Source organism: Triturus cristatus, chromosome 7, assembly GCF_964204655.1.
Source record: "Triturus cristatus chromosome 7, aTriCri1.1, whole genome shotgun sequence".
NCBI lineage: Eukaryota > Metazoa > Chordata > Amphibia > Caudata > Salamandridae > Triturus > Triturus cristatus.
The window spans coordinates 1,859,049,682-1,859,073,773 of NC_140590.1; the positions used below are offsets into that span (position 1 = coordinate 1,859,049,682).

Here is a 24,092-nt window from a genome sequence, read left to right on the forward strand (position 1 = left end):
CGAGTTAAGCTTGAGACAGTTCAGTGTCATCCAGGCTGAATTGTTACTCAGGCATCTTTTGAAGTTAGCAAAGGCAGCTTCTGATTGCTCCTCGAAGGAGAACACCAATTGGGTGTCATCCACGTAGGAGACCACCCTCACCGCGCAGGATTCAACCAGCACAGCAAGAGGTGAGAGGTAGGTGTTGAAAAGAAGAGGTCTCAAGGTAGATCCCTGGTGAACCCCACTAAGCAGGGGTTTCTCGACAGAGGTAATAGGGCGGATAAAGACTTGTGACCGGTTACCCAAAAAGGACCAGATCCAGGACAGGGCCGTACCCTGAATACCCAGGTCTCTTAATCTGTCCATGAGAATGGGGTGGGCAACCGTGTTCAAGGCCGTGGACAAGTTTAGTAGCACAAGCCTAGCTGATTTGACCAGGTCGACGCTCTCGCGGACACTCTCAGATACTTCTAGGAGGGCGGTCTCCGTACTATAACCTGCTCTACAGCCGAATTGGGAGTCATGAAAGTGATTCCTAGATTCTGGATGGTTGTAGAGTTGCTCTTGGACTATTTGTTCAAGAAATTTTGATGGTGCCGGTAGTGAGGAGATGGGTCTGAAGTTTTTAAAAGCAGCCGGGTCGGAATCCGTTTTTTTGAGAATCACCAGGAGATAGGCCTGTTTCCATACTGCCAGGAAAATTCTTGAGCTCAAGGAGGAATTCCAAAGCTGATTTAACAGGGCATTGATGCATGGTGCCAGGAGTTTAGGCGACCCAGATTTGCAAGTTAAACGTTTTTGCAGTGAAGCATCTAGAGAAAGAGAATGAAATGTGGTCGGCGCATCATCGCCGACAGGCAGGGTAGTGGGCTCTGAAGTGGTCTGTGGGGAGGGGAAGGTGATGTAGATAGCTTGGATTTTGTCTTGAAAAAAGTCAGACAGTCCCGTGCAGAGGGAGGTGGAGGACAGAACCGTACTGGCAGTGGCCAATGGCTTAGTAAACTCTTGGACAATTTTGAAGAGAGTTTTAGTTCAATTCCCGGCTAAGCTGATCTTATTGGTGAAATAATCCCTCATGATGTTGCGCTTGAGTTTGTGAAAGTCCTTTAAGGCTTTCCTGTAAACCAGCTTGGCAGCGGGGTCATAGGATAGTCTCCAGGAGCGCTCCAGTTTTTTGCAGTGACTTTTCTCAACCCGGATCTCAGGGGAGAACCAAGGGGCTGATATAGTCTCTGCCTGGATGAGGAAACGGGAATGAGGGGGCAACAACGTCCAAGGCATTGGAAATCCAGCTGTTAAAACTTACTGAATCTGTGTCAGGGCAGCCCGACAGTTGGAAGGGTGTGGTAGAGAGTACGGGTGTCATACTATTTCCGGTAACGTTACGCCACATCCTCCTTTTTTCTAGGACTTGATGTGGTCTGGAAATGGGGTAGTTTTGCTCCAGGCTGAAAGGTATAAAATGTGGTCGGACCAAGTAAGCGGTAACAGGGGAGATACTTTCATATTATGATTATTTGTAAAAATAAGGTCAAGAGGATGACCTGCAGAATGCATAGGGCTGTTTACTAGCTGTGTCAGGTTAAAGCCGCCAAAAGTTGCAGCCAATTGGCTTGCTTTAGTGAAATTGTCGTTATCCAAGTGGACATTGAAATCCCCTAGGACTGTGAACCAGGTGTGCTTGAGTGAAAGGTCAGCAACATTATCGTACAGTTCTATCAGGTGGCACACTGGGGAGTTCGGGGGTCTGTAGATTAGATGCCGGCCAGCGAGAGGTCCGGAGCAATCTTAACGCAGAAGAACATAGCTTCGAGGGGCGCCATGTTCTCGATCTTCCTGTGTGAAATTTCCCAGCCCGCTCGGAGAATCACCGCCACCCCCCTCCGGCTTTGTTACCACGCCTGTTGACCCCTGTCACCCGGTAACCAGCCAGAATGGCTAGAGTGAGGTCAGGGTTTGAGCTGTCTCTGAGCCAGGTTTCAGTGAGGAACATTAAATGAGTGTGCCCTCATCCTCCTGGACCTCTTGGCTGCCTTCGACACCATCTCCCCCCGCACCCTAGCCACCAGACGCCATGACGCCGGCATCCGCGGCAAGGCCCTTGACTGGATCTGCTTCTTCCTCACCGGCAGATCTCAGTGGGTCAGACACCCTCCCTACCTCTCGGAACCGACAGAGACTAACTGGGGAGTGCCTCAGGGCTCCTCCTGAGCCCCACCCTTTTCAACATCTACAAGGCCCCCTCGCAACCATCATCAGGAACCAGAGGCTCAACATCGTCTCATACGCCGACGACACCCAGCTAATCCTCTCCCTCACCAACGAACGCAACGTAACCAGACAAAACTTCCAAGAAGGAATGAAAGCCATTGCAACCTAGATGAAGATCAGCTGCCTGAAACTCAACTCAGAAAAGACAGAAGTCCTCATCCTTAGTTCCAATCCCTCCGTATGGACCGACTCCTGGTGGCCCTCCACCCTCGGAAATCCTCCAAATCCGACGGACCACGCACGAAAATATCAGATTCATACTTGACTCATAATGAACCACCAGATCAACCCAGTCTCCTTGACCTGCTTCAACACCCAGCATGCTTCAAAATACCTTCAGATGGATTCCAACAGAATCCAGAAAAACCGTTACGCACACACTTATCAGCAGTAGACTGGACTACAAAAAAACTCTCTACGCCCGAATCAACAAGAAATTCCTTTGCAAACTACAGACTGTTCAGAACGCCTCAGACAGACTGATCCTCAACATCACTCATCGCAGTCAAATCACCCAACACCTCCGTGATCTCCACTGGCTTCCAGTCGCAAGAAGAATAAGCTTCAAACTCCTCACCCACACATACAAGGCCCTTCACAACACCGGACCCGCATACCTGAACAGCCGCCTCCACTTTCACGCACCCAAAAGACACCTCCCATCAGCCCAGCTCTCACTGGCCACGGTTCCACGTATCAGCAAGACTAGAACGGGAGGAAAGTCCTCCTCCTACTGCGCAGCCAAAGCCTGGAACACCCTCCCCCTCCGGCAATCTCCCGCATTGCCCCAGCTCAAGAAGGACCTCAAGATCTGGATTTTCGGGTGAACCCCAGCACTCAACGGAGCCCCCCCCCCACACACCCCAGTGCCTGGAGACCCTCCGCGTGAGTAGTTGCACTTTACCAACCCTGATTGATTGACACTTTCAGTGCTCTGATTTATCACCTATGCCTCTGCATGTTAAATCTTTGGTGTGACGTGCATTCTTTTAGTGCTCTGATCTATCACCGATCCCTCTGCATGTTAAATCTTTGGTGTGACGTGCATTATTTTAGTGCTCTGTTCTATCACTGATCCCTCTGCATGGTAAATCTTCGGTAGGACGTCTACACTTTCAGTGCTCTGATCTATCACCGATCCCTCTGCATGTTAAATCTTTGGTAAGACGTCCATGGTTTCAGTGCTCTCATCTTTCATCAATACCTCTGCATGTTAAATCTTTTATGTGACATCCATACTTTAAGTGGTCTGATCTATCACCAATTCCTCATGTTAAATCTTTGGTGTAACGTCTACACTTTCAGTGCTCTGAACTCTCCCTGTCTGGACAGGACAGTATGCTTTTAGACACTTAATGACTTTATATTTCTGAGAGTTGGAAACGTTTGTACTCCTGTAGAACACTGGGATTACGGAACGGCACACCTACATGCATGAAGGCCTTGAAGCCGTTTAAAAAATGAAATGCGTTTTATGCATTATATTGGTACTGCAGAGCAAAGCCTCTGTGTTAATTAAAAGCATGTTGGTTGGAACTCATGCGTTCTAATATCACAAGAGAAGATTCAAACTAACTGGGTTTACTGGAAGACTTATCGTTGATGAGTTCGATATTGAGGATATCTAGTTTAAATGTAATAATTCCAGCTTTAAAAAGCAATATTATCAACACAATCATAAAGAATAATTTGTAATATTAAATGATATTGTTTACCCTAATGTTTGACTGAGGCAGTAACTGCTACAGATGGAAGAATATAAATATGGCAGTCAGTGTGTGTACAACACAGAACATGAAAAACAATAAAAAGGCTCGAGGTTAGACCAGTCAAACTGCTCTAAAGAGACTTTGTGCCAAGAAACATTCAAACACGTGACACGCTCAGTCATCAGACGATTGAGAAATTGGTACCACACGAGTCGAGCGCAGGGGTGCGAGGGATATTTTCTCTTCTTGGTTTTTCCTTTGAAGTATTTACACTGCTTGAAGGGTTTTGTGGTAAGGCTTATGGTTTTTAAACAATTTGCAAAGCATCTGTTAAAAAACAATCACATTGTGGCCCGTGACCCTGAAGAGACCTCCGCCTCGGTGCCTGCAACACGTAAATCTCCCCCACTACAAATTACCTGGAACGACTCTGTAAAAATGAATGTCACAGATGTTATGAAAGGTGTACACATATTGAGGGATTTCACTGCAGTACACTCTGTGGCTGACTAAACAACTCAGGCAGCCCCAGTGACAAGGCAAGTGAAGGGTTAGTGCTTCCAGTACCGCTGCAGGAAGTTCAATGGAGGAAGCCGCGGGCGCTGTGGCTGCATTGATCCAGGTTTTGTATCCACCTTGACTGGTCTAGTAGTTGAGCCTGCATTACGCGAGTTGTTTTTTATGCATATTTCTGTCTTCTTTCAATCTGCAGTTTGCAATTCCTGTCGAGCTCTCAATTATATTATTACATCGTGTGTCTGATTTCCACGTACCTTGCCTTTCTGTTTAAATGAGTCATTTGGTAACATGTATGCTGAATTACTGTGCCATGTTGAGATTTCAAAAATGAAGTACAGTAGCTCTTTAAACATACATTTTGCATATCCCTCTCTTCATGTGTGTTGAAATCATATGTTGGCATGCTTTATTGCAATGCCGGTGCTGCTCTTCCTGAAGTCCCTTCCAGTCCCTCTCTTCCAGTTACCGCCCTGGCGTCCTTGAAAATGATACTCACATTCTGGGCGGGGTGAAGGGTGGCTTCAAGGTTGATACTAGACTGTACATTGAATCCCAAAGTACAACTTCTGTTAGCCATGATGTTTGATGTCATGTGTTGTTTTGCAGAAAATGTATTAAAACTATTTACAATTTTTTTTAAAGGGTGACTTCAAGGATTTGTTCACCCTTGCTGAACTCGTCTCAGCTGGGTTAGAGGCTACAATCTGGGTATTATTCAGGACACCTGCCATGCAAGAGTGAACGTAATGCTGAGGTCACAAGGTGGATGAATAATGTTTATTGTGGATTAATTAATCCATGAAATGCTTGCAAGTGTATTTCATAAGGCTTGCATACTGCCAAAGTTAGCTTCACTGCTTGAAGTTGTATGTGGTTTTCTCTACAGGCGGCCTGTCCATGTTTTACTGCAACCTCTTCTCCATCCAGCATCTGCAGCTAGGAATATTTCCCTAACCTGATCCCACATTCATCCTGTGCAAGGCTTGGTGGAGCCTGACAGCGAATTTCATTGAGTGAAGTGTACATGCTTGGGCAGTACTGCACACCACACATACTAATAACTTGAGGCACATGGAGATGAATGGATTCCCAAGAATCTCAAATTTATTGTCAAGTGCCAAACTTTGGATTAAAATCCATGTTACCAGAATTGAAGTTCAGCAGAGAAGCCAGTAGACCACGTCTCCGCCTTTAGTTAACAATATTTACTCCCTTGGCCATTCTGGGGCTAAGACTGACTGGACAATTGACTATCTTTTCACAGTGAGTGTTCGGTTACCCTTGCCCCTAGGTCTGTCCCTCTCAATAGGATCCATGTTTAAATGCAGGAATGATAAATCGTTCTTGTCCTTGCGTATTTACTGATATAGGTTCCACAATAGAGTGCATTGGTTTTTTAACCCACACCATTGTCTCTGTGATATCAGATTGATTTTATAAGCGCTCATACAGTCAGTGAAATACACGATGCATGCTTCCAGTGCATTTTTTAAATATATATTTTTATTTTTATAGTTCATAGAGTAAATAGCGGAATGATGTCTAAGAATAAACTAAGACGAGGCACAGTGATAGGTGTCCGAGCAACAGAAGCTTCACATTGCAAGAAACAAAGATGAAAAACATTCCTGTTTCAAACATTTTCAGAAAAAGTTGTCAGGCATTTTCTACTTATCAGTTTACTACTGGTGTATACAAGGCACATCAAATTATCGATTTGCTCTTTCCTTAGTGAAGTCAGAAATTCTGTAAGCTTGCTTTTCTAAGCTTGTCTTCACTTTTAACGGTTCACAATTTAAGAGAGGAGTCCAAGCATTCACATGTTTAGAAGAGGCGTTATTGAGAGCAACTTTCAATTTCCCATGACCTGACCAAAACTGTAGTTATTGGTGGTGGCTCAGGAACTGTCCGCAACCGAGCAATAAAGCATTTTCTACTATGACAATGTAATTTCCCAATTGTGTACCCTTAGCCCTAAGCGTTTATTTGTCTAGTCCATTAATGGCCTCCAACAGATATGACTTGAGCACAATGTGGAGTCTGATTTTAGGCCTGGCGGTGACTGTATCCATTAATTCATTTGAAAAGGTTTCTATTTTGGTGCCTCGTCGCCGTATGTGGCCCTGCACCATGTTTTGTCCCATACTTCTATTTAAATGAAAGGAGATAAGTGTGAGCTTCTACTACACTCATATTTGATCATATGCAGGACGGTTTCTCTGACAGAACATTATTATCTCAGACTTGAGGCCTGAATTAGATCTCGGCGGAAGGGTTGCTCCGCCACAACGGTGACCGATATCTTAAATATAAATCCGTTTATATCCTATGGGATACAGTTCAGGAAACAGCTCAAGATTTGGCTATTTTCTCAGGCATATGAGTAAGCTATCTGTCCTGTCGATGCCGCCATCTGTCCTGTCGATGCTGCCTCCTCTCTGCTCACAGCGCCATAAAACCGCTTGGTGTACACACGCTTAATAAATATTTTTAACATAACATTTTTTTAACACAACATATTTCAGTGGATATCAGGTCACCGTTGTGATGGAGTAATCCGTCCGCCGAAGTGTAAATCAGGCTCTTCGAGTAGACCAGGCACCAGATATCGGTCCCATCTATGTTTCCTCAATTTCTTTTGCTATGGCTTCTAGCGCAGAGGGATTCCTGGAAGGTGTTTCTTCTTGAAAGTGAGAGTATTTTGTAACCAGGGTCTCCCAGGGTATCAACTAGTTTTTCTCTACCTCTCATTGTGTCCTTATATTCCTACCTTATTGTGTCCATCTTGTTCTTACGTCATGTCTTCTTTCATCTCTTCATTTGTGTCCACCAGTAGCTATTTCTCCTGAACTCCACACCTCTTTGTGGTGTGCCCCAACAGAGGTCCAAAACCTGAAATGGTATACCAGTCGGCCAAGCCCTTTTTATGCTTTGCTATGCCTTAGTTGGTTTGGGTTATATTTGCATACATTTAATGGCAAGAAATAATGTATTCCAAAATTGGAACAGGTTTATTTGATCATCTGGATTAATCTACCAAATGTACAGCAAGTGCTTTCCAGAGTCCACATGCTGTCACTTCCAGGCACCGTTGATCAAAGCTGTTGCAGCAGCTTTTCTCATCAATCATGGGGCACTTATAATAATGCACGTAAAATGGCAGGGATTCCCTTTATTGCTTTGTTTACAAGTTTTGCTTTTCTATTTTATTTTACAACTAGTCATTCCATAATCCTGAGTGTTTTTTTAAGCAAGACACCATAAACTGAGGATCTGATATCTCTAAAATCGCCGCTCTTGGTCTTCATACCTCAGCTATTTGTTAGGATCTCTGGCACCTGTTGGGAGACTGAGGGCCCATCCTCTCACTTTCTTTCCTGTGATACCATGTTTTATGCTGTGTGTGTCCTCTCATGTTGAATCAAGTGGGACTTCTGACTAAAGCTCTTCTGGCAGTCAGTGCACTGATAAGGCTTTTCTCCCCTGTGTGTTCGCTGATGTTGAGTCAAATGAGATTTTTGAGTAAAACATTTCTGGCATTCACAGCACTGATAGGGTTTCTCTCCCCGGTGTCTGCGTTCATGGTGGATTAAACTGCTTTTAAAACTGAAGCTTTTTTGACATTCTCCACACTGAAAGGGTTTGTGGCCTGTGTGTTTTGCTCTATGCAGGTTCAAACTGTTTTTCTGAGTGAAGCTTTTGTCACAATCGGGGCACTGAAAAGGTTTTTCTCCCGAGTGTATTCTCACATGTAGTGTAAGGCTGCTTTTATAGGTGAACCTCTTCTGACATTCAGGGCATTGGTAAGGTTTCTGTCCCTTGTGGGTTCTCTCATGCAGAATTAGGCTGGCTCTCTGTCGAAAGCTCTTCCCGCATTCAGTGCACGGAAAGCAGTTGAGTCCTGTGTGTTTTTTTTCATGCATAGTCAAGCTAGATTTCCAAGTGAAGATTTTGTTGCACTCAGAGCACTGATAGGGTTTTTGACCAGTGTGTGTTTTCATGTGCTTAGTGAGGTTGTATTTCTCACTAAAGGTTTTGCCACATTCAGAACATCGATAAGGTTTTTCACCTGTGTGTAATTTCTCGTGCTGCACCAGATTACACTTCTCACTAAAACTTTTCTCACATCCAGAACACTGATATGGCTTTTGCCCAGTGTGGGTTTTCTCATGCTTAGTTAAATTGAATTTCTGGCTAAATGTTTTTTTACATTCATGGCACTGATAAGGTCTTTGTCCAGTGTGAGTTCTCTCATGTTGAGCAAGATGAGATCTTTGAATGAAGCTTTTCTCACATTGAGGGCACTGAAAAGGTTTTGCTGGATTGCGACCTCTTTCAGGTACTATGGGATTGAGTTTAGAATTCAGTTTTCTCTCATATGCAGTAAGCACATCTGGGTTTTCACACATTTGTATTCTCCTGTAAATATCAGGTTGCCCCCTTTCAGTGGAAATATTCTCATGACCCGGGACTGCATCAGGCCTCCAGTTTATCCGAATACTTTGCTTGCAACTGAGAGCAGTTTCATTTCCTGCGTTACTCTCACTCTCATCATTCGCGTTTGCTCTCCTAAGACTTTGATGTAAAGTGAAATCCACTGGGTAACAAAGATCACTTTTATTTTCTGGCATTTTCTCCATTCCCAGTTCCCGTATTCTAGAAGCAGTTTCTTTTTTGTTGTAGTCGGGCAGCTTCTCTTTCAGCCAAGCAGAACTTTTCACTGTATCAATTTTCTGAAGCATGTTACTAAATCCCCATCTTGCACTTTCTGTCCATGCTTTGGTCACCTGTAGAAAAGAGAGAGGTAATAGCACTTCTTACAAATAACACGAATGAGCATATTCCATGCTGAACAACAGTGTTCTCAGAAATGTTGTAACCGTAGCCTGTGATTCTATTTAGTGTCGAAACGGCTCTGGAGCACAGCGCTTTAGACAGTATCTACTTTACAGGAAGCACATGGTGAACCTATACCCCTAAGTTTACTGGGAAACCATACCCATGACCAAGAGGAGTCTGTATGCACCCGATCAGTGATACTCCTCTTGTGCATGGGCTTCAGGGTCACTTTTTTCCCACAAGCCCTTCAGTTTATGGGAAGGTGTCGCAATAGCCTATCAGCCGACGAGTGTGTAAAGCTTGGTTATGGAAATCAATGAGAAAGGTTTGGCAATATGGACAAGAGGATAGAAGAAAACAGGGAAAGGCTCTAAATGTGAATTGTCCCCCTCACCAGAAGGTATGACTTGGGTGTAAAGAGGATGTGTTGTGTGTGAATGTCTGAGGTATGTTCCTCTCAATAAGCCACGAAGCTGATGGGAGTACGTGGATTAAAAAAAAAAGAGTTTAGGATGGATCGACAACAGAACATGAATATTTACTTGAGGACAGACAGTGGGGCAGTACCTAGCAAAGACAAAATATGCCATGCAACAGATCCGGACATGTGCTCCGGCTATAGCTCAGCAAGCGCGATAACAGTAGGTTGGATGTTGTGCACTTCATTTATTCCTTTTGAGTAGGGATTTCTTTACAACTGAGAAGGCAGATTAGATGCACCACGGGGTAATGTTGATTGAAAGCTACCATTTGGATTTGAATGTGATATAGGGACTCAGAGCTATTCAGATATTGAAAGATAAAATGTTAAAAACTCTTGGGCGTACTCACAAACTTAATTTTGTAGTACATTTAGTAGTACTTTTTTGTCCTTATATTACCAAAAGCTACTGCAATCCCAGGTGAACAACAAGGAGCGGCACTCACACCTGATGCATGAGCAGTGGCCCTGCCACACCAACGAGGGCTTTTGTACCCATATCATATTGGGGCTTCGGTGTAATCATAGGACTGCTCATTTTTCTGAATCCAGGGCACCACTCCATCTCAAAAAATCAGTCTAGATATTATCTGCACTACCTGAGATACAGCTCAAGTCCATCCTACAAGTCCAATGCAAAGCTCTAAACCAATCTCCCGGACAAGGGGCTGCAGAATCTAGCCAGCGTTTACAGATATCCCTTCTCGCTAAGCAAAAGGTAAAAAAGTAGAGACCTCTGCGTCCTACCCAACAGACTGTGCGACTCCATATCAGATCCCACCAATACAGGACGTGGGGGGGGGGGGGGTTGAGTCACCCTCTGAGGGAGCGGGGATCTCTTTACAGTGCAAGGTCTTCTACCTTGGGAGGCACTTAAGGTAAAGACTGGGGGTTCCCTCCCTAGATTCAAATATGTACAGCTTTTGTCCTAGTACGGAAGTGCTAATTTGGAGCTTGGTTGCGCTTGGGAGGTTGAAGCACTTTTGCAAGATGTGCAGCCCATAAGTAAGGAGGTCTCCTTATGGTATTGGAAGATCTTGGAGGCTGAGTATAAAGCTTGGGTGAACCCTACGGGGCTTGGAAGGAAAGGACCTCAGATTCTGTGCTACCTCAGATTTGGCAATGCTGTTTAAAGCTACTGAACTCTTCAGTTGAACAAGCCAATCTAAATAATATAAAAAAAGAATCACTTCTTCACTATTACTAGACTATAGTGGACTACTCACAAGATGGCACGATTTGTGCGAGCCCCGATACCAAGATGTAAGAGATGCAGTCTCCCCGAAGCGAATGATACGCATATGTTTGCTACCCGCGATCAATGTGGAATAATGTGAGCAACATTATAGCCGACATCTTTGGTCTCAGAATTGTGTTAAATCCTGAACTGACGTTTAGTAGCACTAAAACATTAGGACTCAAGAACTACAAAACGCTATTTACAAACCTAAGTGCAAAGATTTCTGCCGATGCCTTCCTATCTTATGTGCGGAGATCTCCGCTCGACTACAGAAATCTTCACACACATAGCCCTATGTTTTAGTAGTAAATGTGGGAGGTACAAGGTGGAGTGACTAAAAAATGGAGAATACTTACTACTAGATGAGAGGGAGTTTGGGCGGAAAAGTCCCTCGCATGGTGATGGATGTGTACCCTTGCCCCGAGTGTCCCAGCTGCAATGATGTCAGGATCCCGGGTGCTGATTTTTGTTGTCATGAGAAAACATAGATCATGCATGTGAGCCATGAGATAAGTCTGTCTCATGGACTGCGGTCTTGTTGAATTGGAAGGGACTCCCAAGTTCTACCCTCATAGTGGTGGAAGGCTACTGCCTTTGCAAGGAGTTAAGTAGCATGACCACAGTTGTGGCAGCATACCGTGTAGTTTATCAGTAGAAGTGAGCAGGCTCTTTTTACGTGTGTCACAAGAGTGAGGCCAACAGGCTCACTCATTTAAAGTTCCACTGCTGCGTGCTTAACCCCCCCTTGGTCTACATCAAGTTTGTATGTAGAGCTGTGCAGGATGTATGAGTGCCTATGAATGGTACAATACATGGAAGATTCTGGTTCCATTTTGGGAGCTGAATGAGGAGGTAGAGGAATCCCAACAGACAGATTTGTGGGTTGCTGCATTCCTGCAAGCAGGGTGGGACACATTCTAGCGGGAGTAAGAGCCAGGCTCTTCAATACACTTTAAAGGATGCTCTTTGATTCAGAGAGAGGTAAGAAGACAGGGGCTTGGGCACATGTCAGGAAGGAGAAGAGGCGGATGGGAGAATCAAGGAGCAGGACTGAGGCCCTGGGGTAACCTTTTGTTACACACATCACTGTGGCTGACATCCAGGTGCGAACCTCTAGTCACTCCCGCGGCCTGTGTTGTGAGGCGAATAGGTTTGTAGTCACTCCTTATATGACAGACTGCTTTCTGGAGGCAGGGCAGAGGGCACTTCAAAAGGAAGCAGACCCCCCAACTTAAACTTCAACGACTCAGACGCTGAATCACATTTGGTGTTGGGAAAATGACTTTAAGAAGGGGAGCTAAAGGCCCCAAAATTGCCATCTGTCAAGCTGCCAGTCAGGCTGTGCGAGGAGGAGAAGCTCTGCAAGATTTCTGCTTGTGACCAGGACTGGGGTTACGGCCTGCTAGTCTGCCAGTTGGGTAAGACGACATCACCCAGGGAAAATCAAAGACCACCTTCCCCTGGAGCCCCGAGCACCAAGGACTGCCTATGAGCCAAGACCACTGTGCCCTGTGAGGTCGAGGAGATTGCTAGAGGTAGCGAGGTCCAGTCGGGGATTTTGGTAAGTGTCCCTGTAGCGCGGTGTGAGGAGAGGACTTCTGAGTGGACCAGGCCACTGCCCATGTGTGGTTGAGTCGGCGATGCTGAATACAAAAGGGAACCGCTGTGAGGAAGAAAAAAATTACATTGTTTTGTAAGTCGGTACGTCCGAATGAGTCAGTGCAAGTGATGTACATGAGGAAAGATAGGGCAGTGAAACTGTGAAACAGAGTCAGTGATAAATTTCATGAAACTAAGCAAGTGAGTGGGATGTATTGCACTGCGTGGTATGCAATCAGGGCCCTGTCTCCATCCAGGCTCTAATTTGACAGCTGGGATTGGAATGTGCTCTACTTGGTGTACCGTTGCGTTCCTTGCCCTGAGCGCTCATCTCAGTGTCTAGTTTTGGAATTTTTGGTCTCAGTCTCACACTAATCTACTATGTGTGTGAAGGCATAGGCCAGTTTCTTGATGTCAGTCCATTCCGGGACCTCAAGAGGCACACCAAACATGCTCTCCACAGCGATAGAAGATTACTGTTCCTGTCAAGCATTCAAATGTCATGGAGTGAATGAATGACTGAATGAAAATATATGAATGAATGAATGAAAATATTTATTGAGTGCAAGCTAATGCCCGGAGGCGTCTAAGCACTATGAAGAGCAGACAAGTTATGAAACCTTGAAGGTTCCCAGTTTTAAGCAAAGAGCCAGGTTTTTAAAGATTTTCTAAAACCTTGTAAACAGGTGGAGGATTTAAGCTTCCCTGGCAAGGAATTCCATAACAGAGCAGTCGATCTCGAGAAACTTTTTCCCCCTCACGTGGCTTTCCTAAAAGGAACAACTACGAGATTTTTTTGCAGACCTCGAGCAAGTAGTCCTGCTCGGAGTGTACCATCTAAAGTGCTCACTGAAACACACCGGGCCATTCCCATGCAGCATCCTAAAAGCTGTGCACAGAGCTTTAAACTCTATCTGCTGCTTTACCGGAAGCCAGTGAAGTGCCCTAATGGCTCCCTTAGCACATTCAAATCTAGACACCTTTAGGAGAAAGCGTGCTGAAGCATTCTGCAGAGTCCGGCCGAAATATTAAGATAAAGACTATTGCAATAGTCGATCCTTGCCAAAACTAATGAGATTACCACAGTTTTCAGGAGTTCGAAGGACAGATATTTCTCAATTTTTTTTTTATAAGTCTCAGAAAGTGGTAAGAGGCCGAGGTGACTTTAGAGATTTGGTCCTGCAGCTTCAGATCTTTGTCAATCAGAATCCCCAGGTTTTTTCCTTTGGAATTGGGTCAGGAAGTGATACCAGTTCCGCTGACCACCATGAGTGTGACCAAAATGTGGGGTTGTTTCCAAACAAAATAACCTCCATTTTGAAGGAGTTCAACTTCAGAGAGTTATTATTCATCGATTTGTTTACTTGCTGCATACATTCCCTAAAGGAGTCTTCAGAGTCAGTCGTGTTTTGGGCGAGAGACACTATAATCTGCGTGTTATCTGCGTAAGATGCCATGGAGAATGAGAAGGACTTGATGAGTTTAGCCAATAGGTTAATGTAGAGATTGAACAACGTGGGGCTCAGTGATGAACCCTGCTGTACCCCACAGGGCAGGTGATAGGATTGGGAGGTAAAAGTATCCACCGAGACTCTTTGCTGCCTATTTGTCAGGACTGATTGCAGAAGGCTAAGTGCTGTACCCCCTATTCCGATACTCCGCTGTGTAGAGATCCAACGCCACCAGGGCAGCGTTCCCTCCTTTATCAAGAGTGACTCTTATTTCTTCAAAGGTCACTACCTGTGCGGATTCAGTACGGTGCAGTTTCTTAAAGCCAAACTGGGTATCATCCAGCAAGTGATTGCTATCAATATAGGCTGTTAGTTGTTGGTTAAGAACTCTTTCTGCCAGTTTAGCAGGATAAGGTAGCCTAGAAATTGGCCTACATTTGCTCAACTTCTTTAGTGTCAAGATTGGGTTTCTTTAAAAGTGGGAGAACTGACGCTGATATCCAGTCATTGGATTGCACATTGCTGCCATAATATCGGCTAGTCGAGGTGCAAATGGTTCTGGTGCCATATGGAATATGTTAGGTGGGCATTGATCATTGGGGGAGCCTGATTTAATGATGGGGATCAGTTTTCTTATCTGCTCTCCTACTCGTGGATCAAATTTATTAAAATTCGAGCTCTTTGCCTCAAGGTTAGGGCAGTGCATTGTGACTGTGGAGGCATTATTAGATGTAGTGAACTGCTTGTGAACATTGATAACCTTCTCTTGAAAGAAGTAGGAAACGGAATCAAGGAATTCTTAGTTGTTGATTGCTACATTAAGGCGAACCAGTACTGTAAGTTTTTTATAACCTGGAAAAGCGTGTTATTTGCATCACAGGCTGCTCTAATTTGCTTGCTATGGTATCCTGATTTAGTGGCCAGAAAAAGCTAGTTTATTTTGATACTGCTTCCTTTCTTTTTCCTCATAATCTTTCCACCATTTTCGCTCCAGTTTACAACATTCTTGTCTTGATTTTTTTCATGTATCCCCATACCACGGCTGGGAGTTTTTCTGTAGCCTAGGTTTATGATTTATGGGGACTAAGATATTCATGGTCTTGTGTATCCAGGAGGAGAAATTCTCCGCCATTTGATCAATGCTATCAGAGAACTTGGTAAACACGTTGTTTCCTATTTTTGAAATTAATCTTTGCATTGACCCAAGTCTGTGCAGGCTTCAATGTGACTCATCGTCTGTGTTGTCATCAAGAGCCCTGAACTCCATTCATCCATCCATCCCTCCGTCCGTCGGTCCATCCACCTCTAACTCCTTCTCCAACCCACTCCATACGCCCATTTTACGTGGCGTTTGTTACTTTTATAGCCATAGCGCCCCACGCCACAGTAATGTCACCTCAAAGCTCTGAATGGATGGGATGGCGAGTGGTCGCTACGACGGGGCGTAATGTAGGGCCTGGTACCTCTTGGGTGGTGGAGGTATTTAGTCTAATACCTAACTATATCTAGCAGGTGTTAAGATTATGCAGGGTGGGTTGGAGCATCAGTTTGCGTGAAGCCATTATGAACAGAGACCAGTAGAGGGCAAGGGAAGAGGACCTTTTCCCTTCCGTTTCCTTTTTCTTTTCCTTGCCCCCTGTCCTTTCCCTTCCGTGTCATTTGTTTTCCTTTCTTGTCCTTTGTTGTCCTTCTTCTTTCTCTATTATATAAAGTGCAGGGTGCATTATTAGTTTCCACATCAATGTTTAAGTTGCCATTGTGAATAATTTCGATTTCTCCAAATAGCTAGCCCGTGTGGCACTTTTACTACTAAGCACTTTCCAAGCTGTAGCCCCCCTCCCCCATCCCATCTTTAATCGCTCTTCTGTGTGATGGGCTGTCGTGTGAGCGCCTGGCTGGGAGTGGTTTGTCTCGTTTGTATGGCCGCTCGGATCGGATGCTGGTGGTGCAGCGAAGAATGAATGGGGAAGGCGGCCACTGAGAGCCCCGCTCCTGCTCCACAGGGAGGCTGAGCAGCTGGTAAACAGCTCGGCTCTGCTCTCCAGCAGCAGGGAGTGCTCAGCACCCGCACTGCCGATCGGACAATGACTGACCCTCGATAGGCAGGACCGGGTCGACATGCTGTAGGGTACCGGAAGCGGATCTGAGATTATCAGATGCAGTCCCGAAGAGGCGCTCAGTGCACATCTCTGTGGCAGTCCTCGCCCACGGCTGCAGCAGAGGGATGCCACGACAGTACGAGGCTTCACTCTGGCAAAACTGTGTACTTGACCACCGTCTCTCTAGTGTGAAACAAGCACTGCTGTATGCACCAGTTGATTCATACCCAAAGACCTCAGAGAGATTCCTAGAATATATCTGAGATGAATGAGACGACACAGCTGACTGCCGACTGAGCTACCAGGAAGAGTTATCCTCAGATGCAGGCCTTTTTTGGGGTTTGCCCCACACCTGAAAGCTGTGGCCCAGGAAACATTTCCCCCATGCAGCATGGAGCGATACCGGGCCAGTCTCACAGTTGCTCATAATGTTTACTGTTCAAATAATGAATGGAGTGCCATGGGGTTCGTCTTGGGGACATGCTGTAAGGACTTTGAGGTCTTTCCTTGTAGACCCTTTTGCGCTCCTTTGTAGGTCTCGCCTTCCAGACAGCGTAATAGGTCTCTTTGCAATAAGATTGAGGCCTCAATTACGAGTCTGGTGGTCCATGGACTGCCAGACTCTAGGGGGCGTAACAGTGGCGATCTTTCAACCACCCTATTAAAATTAGGGAGGTCAGACCGCCATTGCCGTGCCGCAGCCGCCATGGGACCACCATTCCTGGGTGGTGATGTGATGGTGTAGAGGCAGCGATATACTTGGCGGGACCGCCGCGATCCCGCCACACATTTTACAAGTTTCCTCTCCACCCCGGCATTCATGGCAGTTCCTCCTCCATGAAAACCGTGGCAGAGAGGAAACAAAGGGGGCCCTACAGGGTCCGCTTGTGCCACTGGGCCCTGGGGTGCATGTTGTGCCCCCCTGTGTCTTGCACCCCAGTCTATGCTGTAAAAGAACTGTTTTTGGCATTCCCATTGCAGAGTCCTTTTTTTGAGGCACCGCCGTGGGAATGTAAAACAAGCATTGAAAATGCAATCGGTCTCGCCTTTGATTAAGTTAAAGCCATTTGCTTTGCTAATGGTATTGTTTAGCAAAGCAAATGGCTTTAACTTATTAAAAGGGGAGACCTATTGCATTTTTAATCCTTGTTATTTTAAGGCAAGGTCATGGGCACCCAAGTATCAAATATACACCCCCGGCAAGAATAACACAATAAATAACAAGCAACCCTATACGCATGTGCACAAAATACTTAATCAAATCCCTGCAGCTAAGTCCCCGCTACATAAATACTTAAGGTGAATGGGAGGCAGTCCTACAACTAAGGACATCAATGTCCGTAACTTTTATTTCTCTGCTTCTGATAAGAGCCGCGGTGATGTGCGGCAAGTTGCTGTGATTTAATACCATCCTTCACGCCGAGTCCTACTGCATGGTAGTGCACAGCTCAGACCTGCGAGATGAGGTATTATTCGTCCTGTATCGCTCCTCAAGGCCTCTTGACCTATGAACCTCCATGTGAAGCTTCTTTTAAACTCCACACACTGACATAATGTCTCCTTGGGTTACTGTGCATCCAACCACAGTAAGCTTTTACTGAGACATGCTGACGGGCAGCAACCTCCTTCCCAAGTCAGGACAGATCAACATACAGGTCTATGCTAGGGAATCTTGTGAGTGTGTGGACTGGGCATGAGTAAAGCACTTCTCAGTCCCAGAAGGCACAGGCCTACACCTCCGTGCATCATGAGCCTCAAGTATAGTGGAGGCTGTGCTGGCAGTATATGTGAAGCCTATGGAAGAGAGACAGATATGTACAAATATCCTGTCTAAGAATGTTGACTTCTCTAATGTAGAGAAAAAACATGTTGCACGGGCTGTGTCAAATGTATTATGCAACACAATGTTTCTGCTATGAACACAGCCCTGATAACAAATGTACTTTTAATTGCTCCTTTACCTCGTTTCTTTTCAGGATGCCAATGCCCACTCCAACATTTCCAAAGTCCCCATAATCCACCTTATTCTAATATATGTTCTTTGTTCTTTAATGTTGCTTTCACAGGTAGCAAGGCCCTGTCCATATGCTGTTTCCAGCCTGCACTTTTCACAACTCCTTCCTGTGAGTTTGTGGTCTTATTTCAACACTGTTCCCAGAATCCTCTCTAGCCTTCCCTCCTTGCTCTCTCAGCACCCTGTATTTTTTTTAAATCTTTCTTAAACTAATTAGCTCTATGTTGTACCTCCATGCAATGGATGCCCACATGATAAGGCATGTCCTCACGTGTATCCCTTAAAGACAAGCCCCGTAGACCTTGCTGCAGAAATACTGTTCCACGGTCCTTGCCCTGTGGCTACCAAAAGTGCTATGTTCTTTTTTCAGGCCGGCTTTAGAAACAACTGCAGGTTCCATTTGCCCATTCTTTCACCCCGCGTGGTGCGTTCGTTGTCATCTACTTGGTGCAATAGCGTTTATCGACTCTACTCTCCCTTTCATTTAGAGGGAGAGAACCTCTCGTCCACAGGACAACATTTTTGACTCATATTACATACCTAATCAAACCTTTTCAGTTTTCATCCTTCACTGCATGATTTGTCCAGTACATACCATTTGAGTCTACGTTTTTACCCCAAACCATGAAGTGTTTCCCACATTCTATGCAAGTAAACAGTGTTAGAATACGGTGCAAGTTCATTTCTTTACCAGTTCAGGGGCGGTTCTAGGTCCTTCTTCTGCAGGGCTCCTCCTCTTCTTCTGTGCATCTGCAAAGTGAAAACATCTCTTAGGGAGCGGAGAGTCCAGGAGATCTCCCGCAGGAGAAGCTTTGCCCCTGTCCCATTTGGAACCATGCGGAGCCTTCTGCGCTAAACATTCTGGACGAACGGGAATTATTTCAAGACACGAATATACATTCCAGATACAAAGCTTCTTTCCCCTTACAAATAAAGGCACACTAGATTAATGAGACGAATCAAAATGTGAATATCTGCTAACTTAGCACAGACTGAGAGGTACTTTCCCTGTTAGGAGCCCTCACCTGCGATGCCTCTGTTCTCCCGCCTGCAGTGTTTCCCATTTGCTGCTCTGGGGCAGATTCTTTTTACGGGAAGCAAGGAAATCCCTATTTTAATGTTTTCAGGTGGGGGGGGCATTGATTTTTTTTCTTCTTTTCATAAACATTCTGTCACCTAAGAGCCATTTGCAGAACACCTTTTATGGTGTTATTTCCTTACTGGCTTGCAATAAATGTCACAGCCAGGTTGGCAGCACCTAGGGCCCATTGTCCTACTAACTGGCAGCAAAAATCTGGTCGCAATTTGTCACCAGTATTTTTGTGATCAGTAAGGAATTTAACAAACCAGGCTTTGTGCTGACAGGTTAGTTCACTGACTACAGATTTCACGAGGGTCACAATCCAACCTACCTCATTATTATTAATTTGGAAGCTCACAGATTGCAACTCAGTCGAATTGGTGCCCTGTTGGGTCAGCGGACCACCATGCCTGTGAGCGTTTTTTAATAAAGTAAACTTTTTTTTTTTTTAATACTACCAGTTTTCCTAGAAGTAAATGTTGTGTTTAAAAGAAATGTTTTCTTTCTGTGCAAAGTTATTTTGAAACTTGGCAGTGGTCCCTGCCTACTTCCCCCCCAAAAAACATTTTGTTTTACATTTACAAATGACACGGGGGTCCTACAGGATTCCTTCCCTTTTTAAATGTATTCCTATCCCAAACCGAGAGTCTAATTTTTCAATGTTTGGCAACTGAATTTCAGTTTCAGAACATTAACATATATATCTCGAAAGGACACCTAAACACACTTCCTTTTAAATAGTGATCTGGCTTTAGTTTTGCAAAGACAGTTTAGGAGTTGGTAAAAAAAAAAAAAAAGGGACAGATTCCTAAAATGGCATTAGTACGTAGTAGAAAACCTTTCTACTTGTGACCACAAAAACATCTAATACATCTGCCCCAAGTCCCTTCATTCTGTTATTTTCCCTCTAAGTCAAGCAGATTACACCTCAACTTCAAATGCACCTTCTTTTTGATAACCAAGTTTTTATTATTTTTAGTGACACAACAAAAGAAACATTGAGCCTGTCGAGCCGCCACTTTACAAACGCACAACACAATACCACACCACCCCCACCCAAAGCCCCCCCCCGCCTCCTCCCCCCCGGAACCACATCCTCATAAGACATTGCCCAACCATTTCCCCCAGATCCTACGGTATTTCTTAAGGCAACCCCGCGCCTGATAGAGGGCCCGTTCCTGTGCCGCACACCAATCCACTCCAGCACTCCATTTGGCCAGGCTAGGCGGTTGTGGGTGCTTCCAGGCAGCCGCAATATCCCTTTTTGCCACCATTAATGCCGTCATAAGGAACAGCTTCTCAGCACGCGTGCCATCGAGACCATCAGTGATGCCCAGAAGAGTGTGTCTAGGGTTATGTGGCACCACCCAGCCCAAGACCTCCATAAGATCGGTTTCCATGCCCCTCCAGTAGCCCCCCAAATCTGGACACGACCACACCATATGAATAAAGTCGGCCGGGCCAAAACCGCAGCGGGGGCAGGCCACGTCAGCGGAGAGGCCCGCACGGTGCAGACGAGCCGGTGTGAGGTAGGCAGTATGAAGATAGTAAATTTGAATAAGCCTCAATTTGGCGGAGGCCGTCACCAGCCTGGGGGCCATAAGGGCATCCCGCCAGTCGACCTCGTCCAGGGGACCCACCCACACCTCCCACCGTTCCTTCAGGTCTTCCCGGGCCGTGGGGGTGTTGTTAATAAGAGAACGGTGTATTCGGGATATACCCCCTCCCCAGGTTGCCCAGCATGACTTGCGCCTCTGGGGGACTGTGGTCCGGCAGCCGAACGTCCAGAGGAGTGTAGGTGCGCATGGCGTGTCGCAGTTGGAGGTACTTATAAAATTGAGAGGAGTGGAGGGAGAAGCGCGCCTGCAGTTCCGAATACGAGTACATGCGTCCCCCCCGCCAGACGTCCCCCAACTGGGAAATGCCGAGCAGGTCCCATGATTTGAAACCCTCCAGAGCCGCAACGTCTCTCAGCCATGTCCCCTGCCAAAGGGGAGTGGCGCGAGTCAGCCTCCCAGTCCATTGGGTATGGCGAAGCGCCGCTCGCCAGGCCAGGAAGACCGCTTTGGTGATGTCTGGGCAGGAGGCGGGGATGGGGGCGCCATACAGGCGGTCTAAAATGCAGGGGAAACCCAGGCCCTCCAATTCCACCCTGTAGGCCGGATCGGACCATCCCCCTCCAAACCAATCATGAATGATCAGGAGGCGGGTGGCCAAATAGTAGAGGTAAAGGTTGGTCATGCCGAGCCCGCCATCAAAGGTGGGGAGGCGACACGTCGACAAGGCCAACCTCGGTCTCCCACCGCCCCAGAGAAACCTAGTCGCCAACCCGTCCAGCTCGCGGAACCAAGGCCTCGGGAAGGACACAGGAGTGTTCTGCAATACATAAAGGAACCGGGGGAGAATCATCATTTTGTAAAGCGCCACCCTCCCCAGTGGATTGAGCGGGAGCGACTGCCATTGCGCCAGATCCACCTTGGCTTTCTTGACCAGGAGAGCCACATTGAGAGCCCAGCTCAGTTCCGGGAGGAGAGAGACCCAGATGCCCAGGTACTTGAAGGACAACCGACGGAGGGGAATATTGTCCTGCCAGTCGAAGCACTCCCGGGAGGGGTGCAGAGGCACAAGAACCGATTTTTGCGGGTTTAAATAAAGGCCAGAGGCGCGACCGAAGCGGCTCAAGAGATGAAGCGCCCGGGGACCCGAGCGCGCCGGGTCACTAAGATACAGCAGAACGTCGTCCGCGTAAAGAGCTATCCTGTCCGACACACGGCCCGGCCACTCCCAGCCCTGAAGAAGAGGATCCGCTCGGACCAGGGCAGCAAGGGGCTCCATTGCAAGAGCAAAAAGGAGGGGCGACAGAGGGCACCCCTGCCGCGTTCCCCGGCCAATCCGAAAGGGCCTCGACAGTGCCCCGTTAACCAGCACTCTGGCGCGAGGAAGCGCGTAAAGGACCCGCACCATTCCAACGAACTTGGGGCCGAAGCCCATGTGGGTCAGGACCTCAAAGAGATAGGGCCACCCAACCGAGTCGAAGGCCTTCTCGAAATCAGCAAGGAGAAGGGTGAGATACGGAGAGATGCGCTGGCGGTGAGCCAGGGCCACGTGAAGACGACGAAGGCAATGGCGAGTGCCGCGGTCCGGCATGAAACCGCATTGGTCCGGGTGCACCAAGCATGACAGAAAGGGCCGGAGCCTCTGGGCCAGGACCGCCGCATAAAGTTTGATGTCAGTATTGATAAGAGAGATCGGCCGGTATGCCGACCGATCACAAGAAGGCGGCGTAGACTTGGGCAGGACCACGATCGTGGCTATGTCGGCTTCCGGAGGGAAGGAGCCGTTCTTGATCGCCTCAGCGTAGAGGGCACCCAACCGTGGGACCAGGTGGTCCTTGTAGGTGGCATAGAACTCCTGGGGGAAGCCGTCCGGACCCGGAGTTTTCCCCGCGGACGTGCGCCCTATCGCATCCCCAATTTCCTCAGGGGAAATGGGCACCTCCATACTCTCCCAGTCGCTGGACCGAAGACGGGGAAGCCGTAGGTTACTAGCGGCAAGCATTGAAGCCAAGGAGAGGTCTGACACCCGGGCCCGATATAGCTGCGAGTAATACTGAGCGAAGGCGTCCGCGATGGCCGCGGAGGAAGATTGGAGCAGGCCGGCAGAGTCAACCACCGCCGGGATGATGCGCGAGGCCCTGGGGTAAGTGGCTAGCCGATGCAGCAGCGCACCATTCTTATCGCCCCACCCATATACCCTCGCCACCGAGGATTGCCAGAGGAGCTTAGCCGCATCAAGCGACCGTTGACGGATCTCCTCCCTCAAAAGTCGCAGTTGCCGAGTCCCGGCCGGATCCCCGGTCCCAGAGAGGGACTGCTCCAGAGGTAGCGCCTGGGCCTCACAGGCAGTGAGCTGCTGGATTTGCGCCCGGCGGTGCCGCACCACCTGTGCCTTGGCTGCCCCCCTGACGGTGGCTTTACAGGCCTCCCACAGGGTAGCCACCGAGGAGACCGACCAGTCGTTATCGGTAAAATACTGCGTCAGTGCGGACCCCACCTCCCTACGGAGCTTCCTGTCCTGGAGGAACCAGGCGTTGAGGCGCCACATCTGGCGGGCCCCACGGGGTGGGGGGCCCAGACCCAGGAGGACTGGAGAGTGATCGGAAATCCCCCTGGGAAGGATGCGGACATCCTGGATGCCTACACAGTCGGCAGGGGGGACAAAGATCGCATCAATACGCGCGTGGGTGTGGTGGGCCGCCGAGGTGTGAGTGTACTGACGTGCGCGTGGGTGCCAGATCTGCCATGCATCGCATAAGCCCTGGGCCTCCGCCCAACTCGCCATCTGCTTTGCTCGCGGGGCGCCGAAACCGGACCCGAGGAGTCGAGCAGCGGAGCCGAGACAGCATTGAAGTCCCCCCCCCCCCCAGAACAAGAGCGCCCGGTGGGAGAGTTGTCAATAACGATGCGGCGTGAGATAGAGCCTGATATAGCCCGGTAGGCGGCGCATAGAGTGACAGGAGACTGAGCGGCCGACCCTCAAGCGTGCCACAAACGGCAATCCCCATCCCATGGGGGTCGTGAATCGCCCGGGTAAACACAAAAGGGAAGGAGCGGCGCATTAGGATGGCGACCCCCCGCGATCCGCGCGAGAACCCCGAGTGCCATACCCGGTCATACCCGTAGCGCGCCAGAAAGGGACATTTCTCGCCAAGCAGGTGGGTTTCCTGAAGCAAGAGCACATCAGTCTCCGCGCGCTGGGCGTACTTAAGGACGGCGGTGCGCTTGAGTCTATCTAGTAAGCCGTTCAC

General features: G+C 47.4%; 1 protein-coding gene across 1 annotated transcript in view; it reads right to left on the reverse strand.

Annotated features, from left to right (window-relative positions):
• Positions 1 to 5,962: 5,962 nt before the first annotated feature.
• The window catches only part of LOC146813487 (uncharacterized), a 43,201-nt gene continuing 25,071 nt past the window's right edge, over positions 5,963 to 24,092 (reverse strand). Inside the window, exons 3-4 of the mRNA XM_085620250.1 lie at positions 18,896 to 18,954; positions 5,963 to 9,268 (exon numbers count right to left, since the gene is read on the reverse strand). Coding sequence (XP_085476376.1) covers positions 7,874 to 9,268; positions 18,896 to 18,954 — 1,454 coding nt within the window. The 3' untranslated portion in view covers positions 5,963 to 7,873. The remainder of the gene's footprint in view (positions 9,269 to 18,895; positions 18,955 to 24,092) is intronic.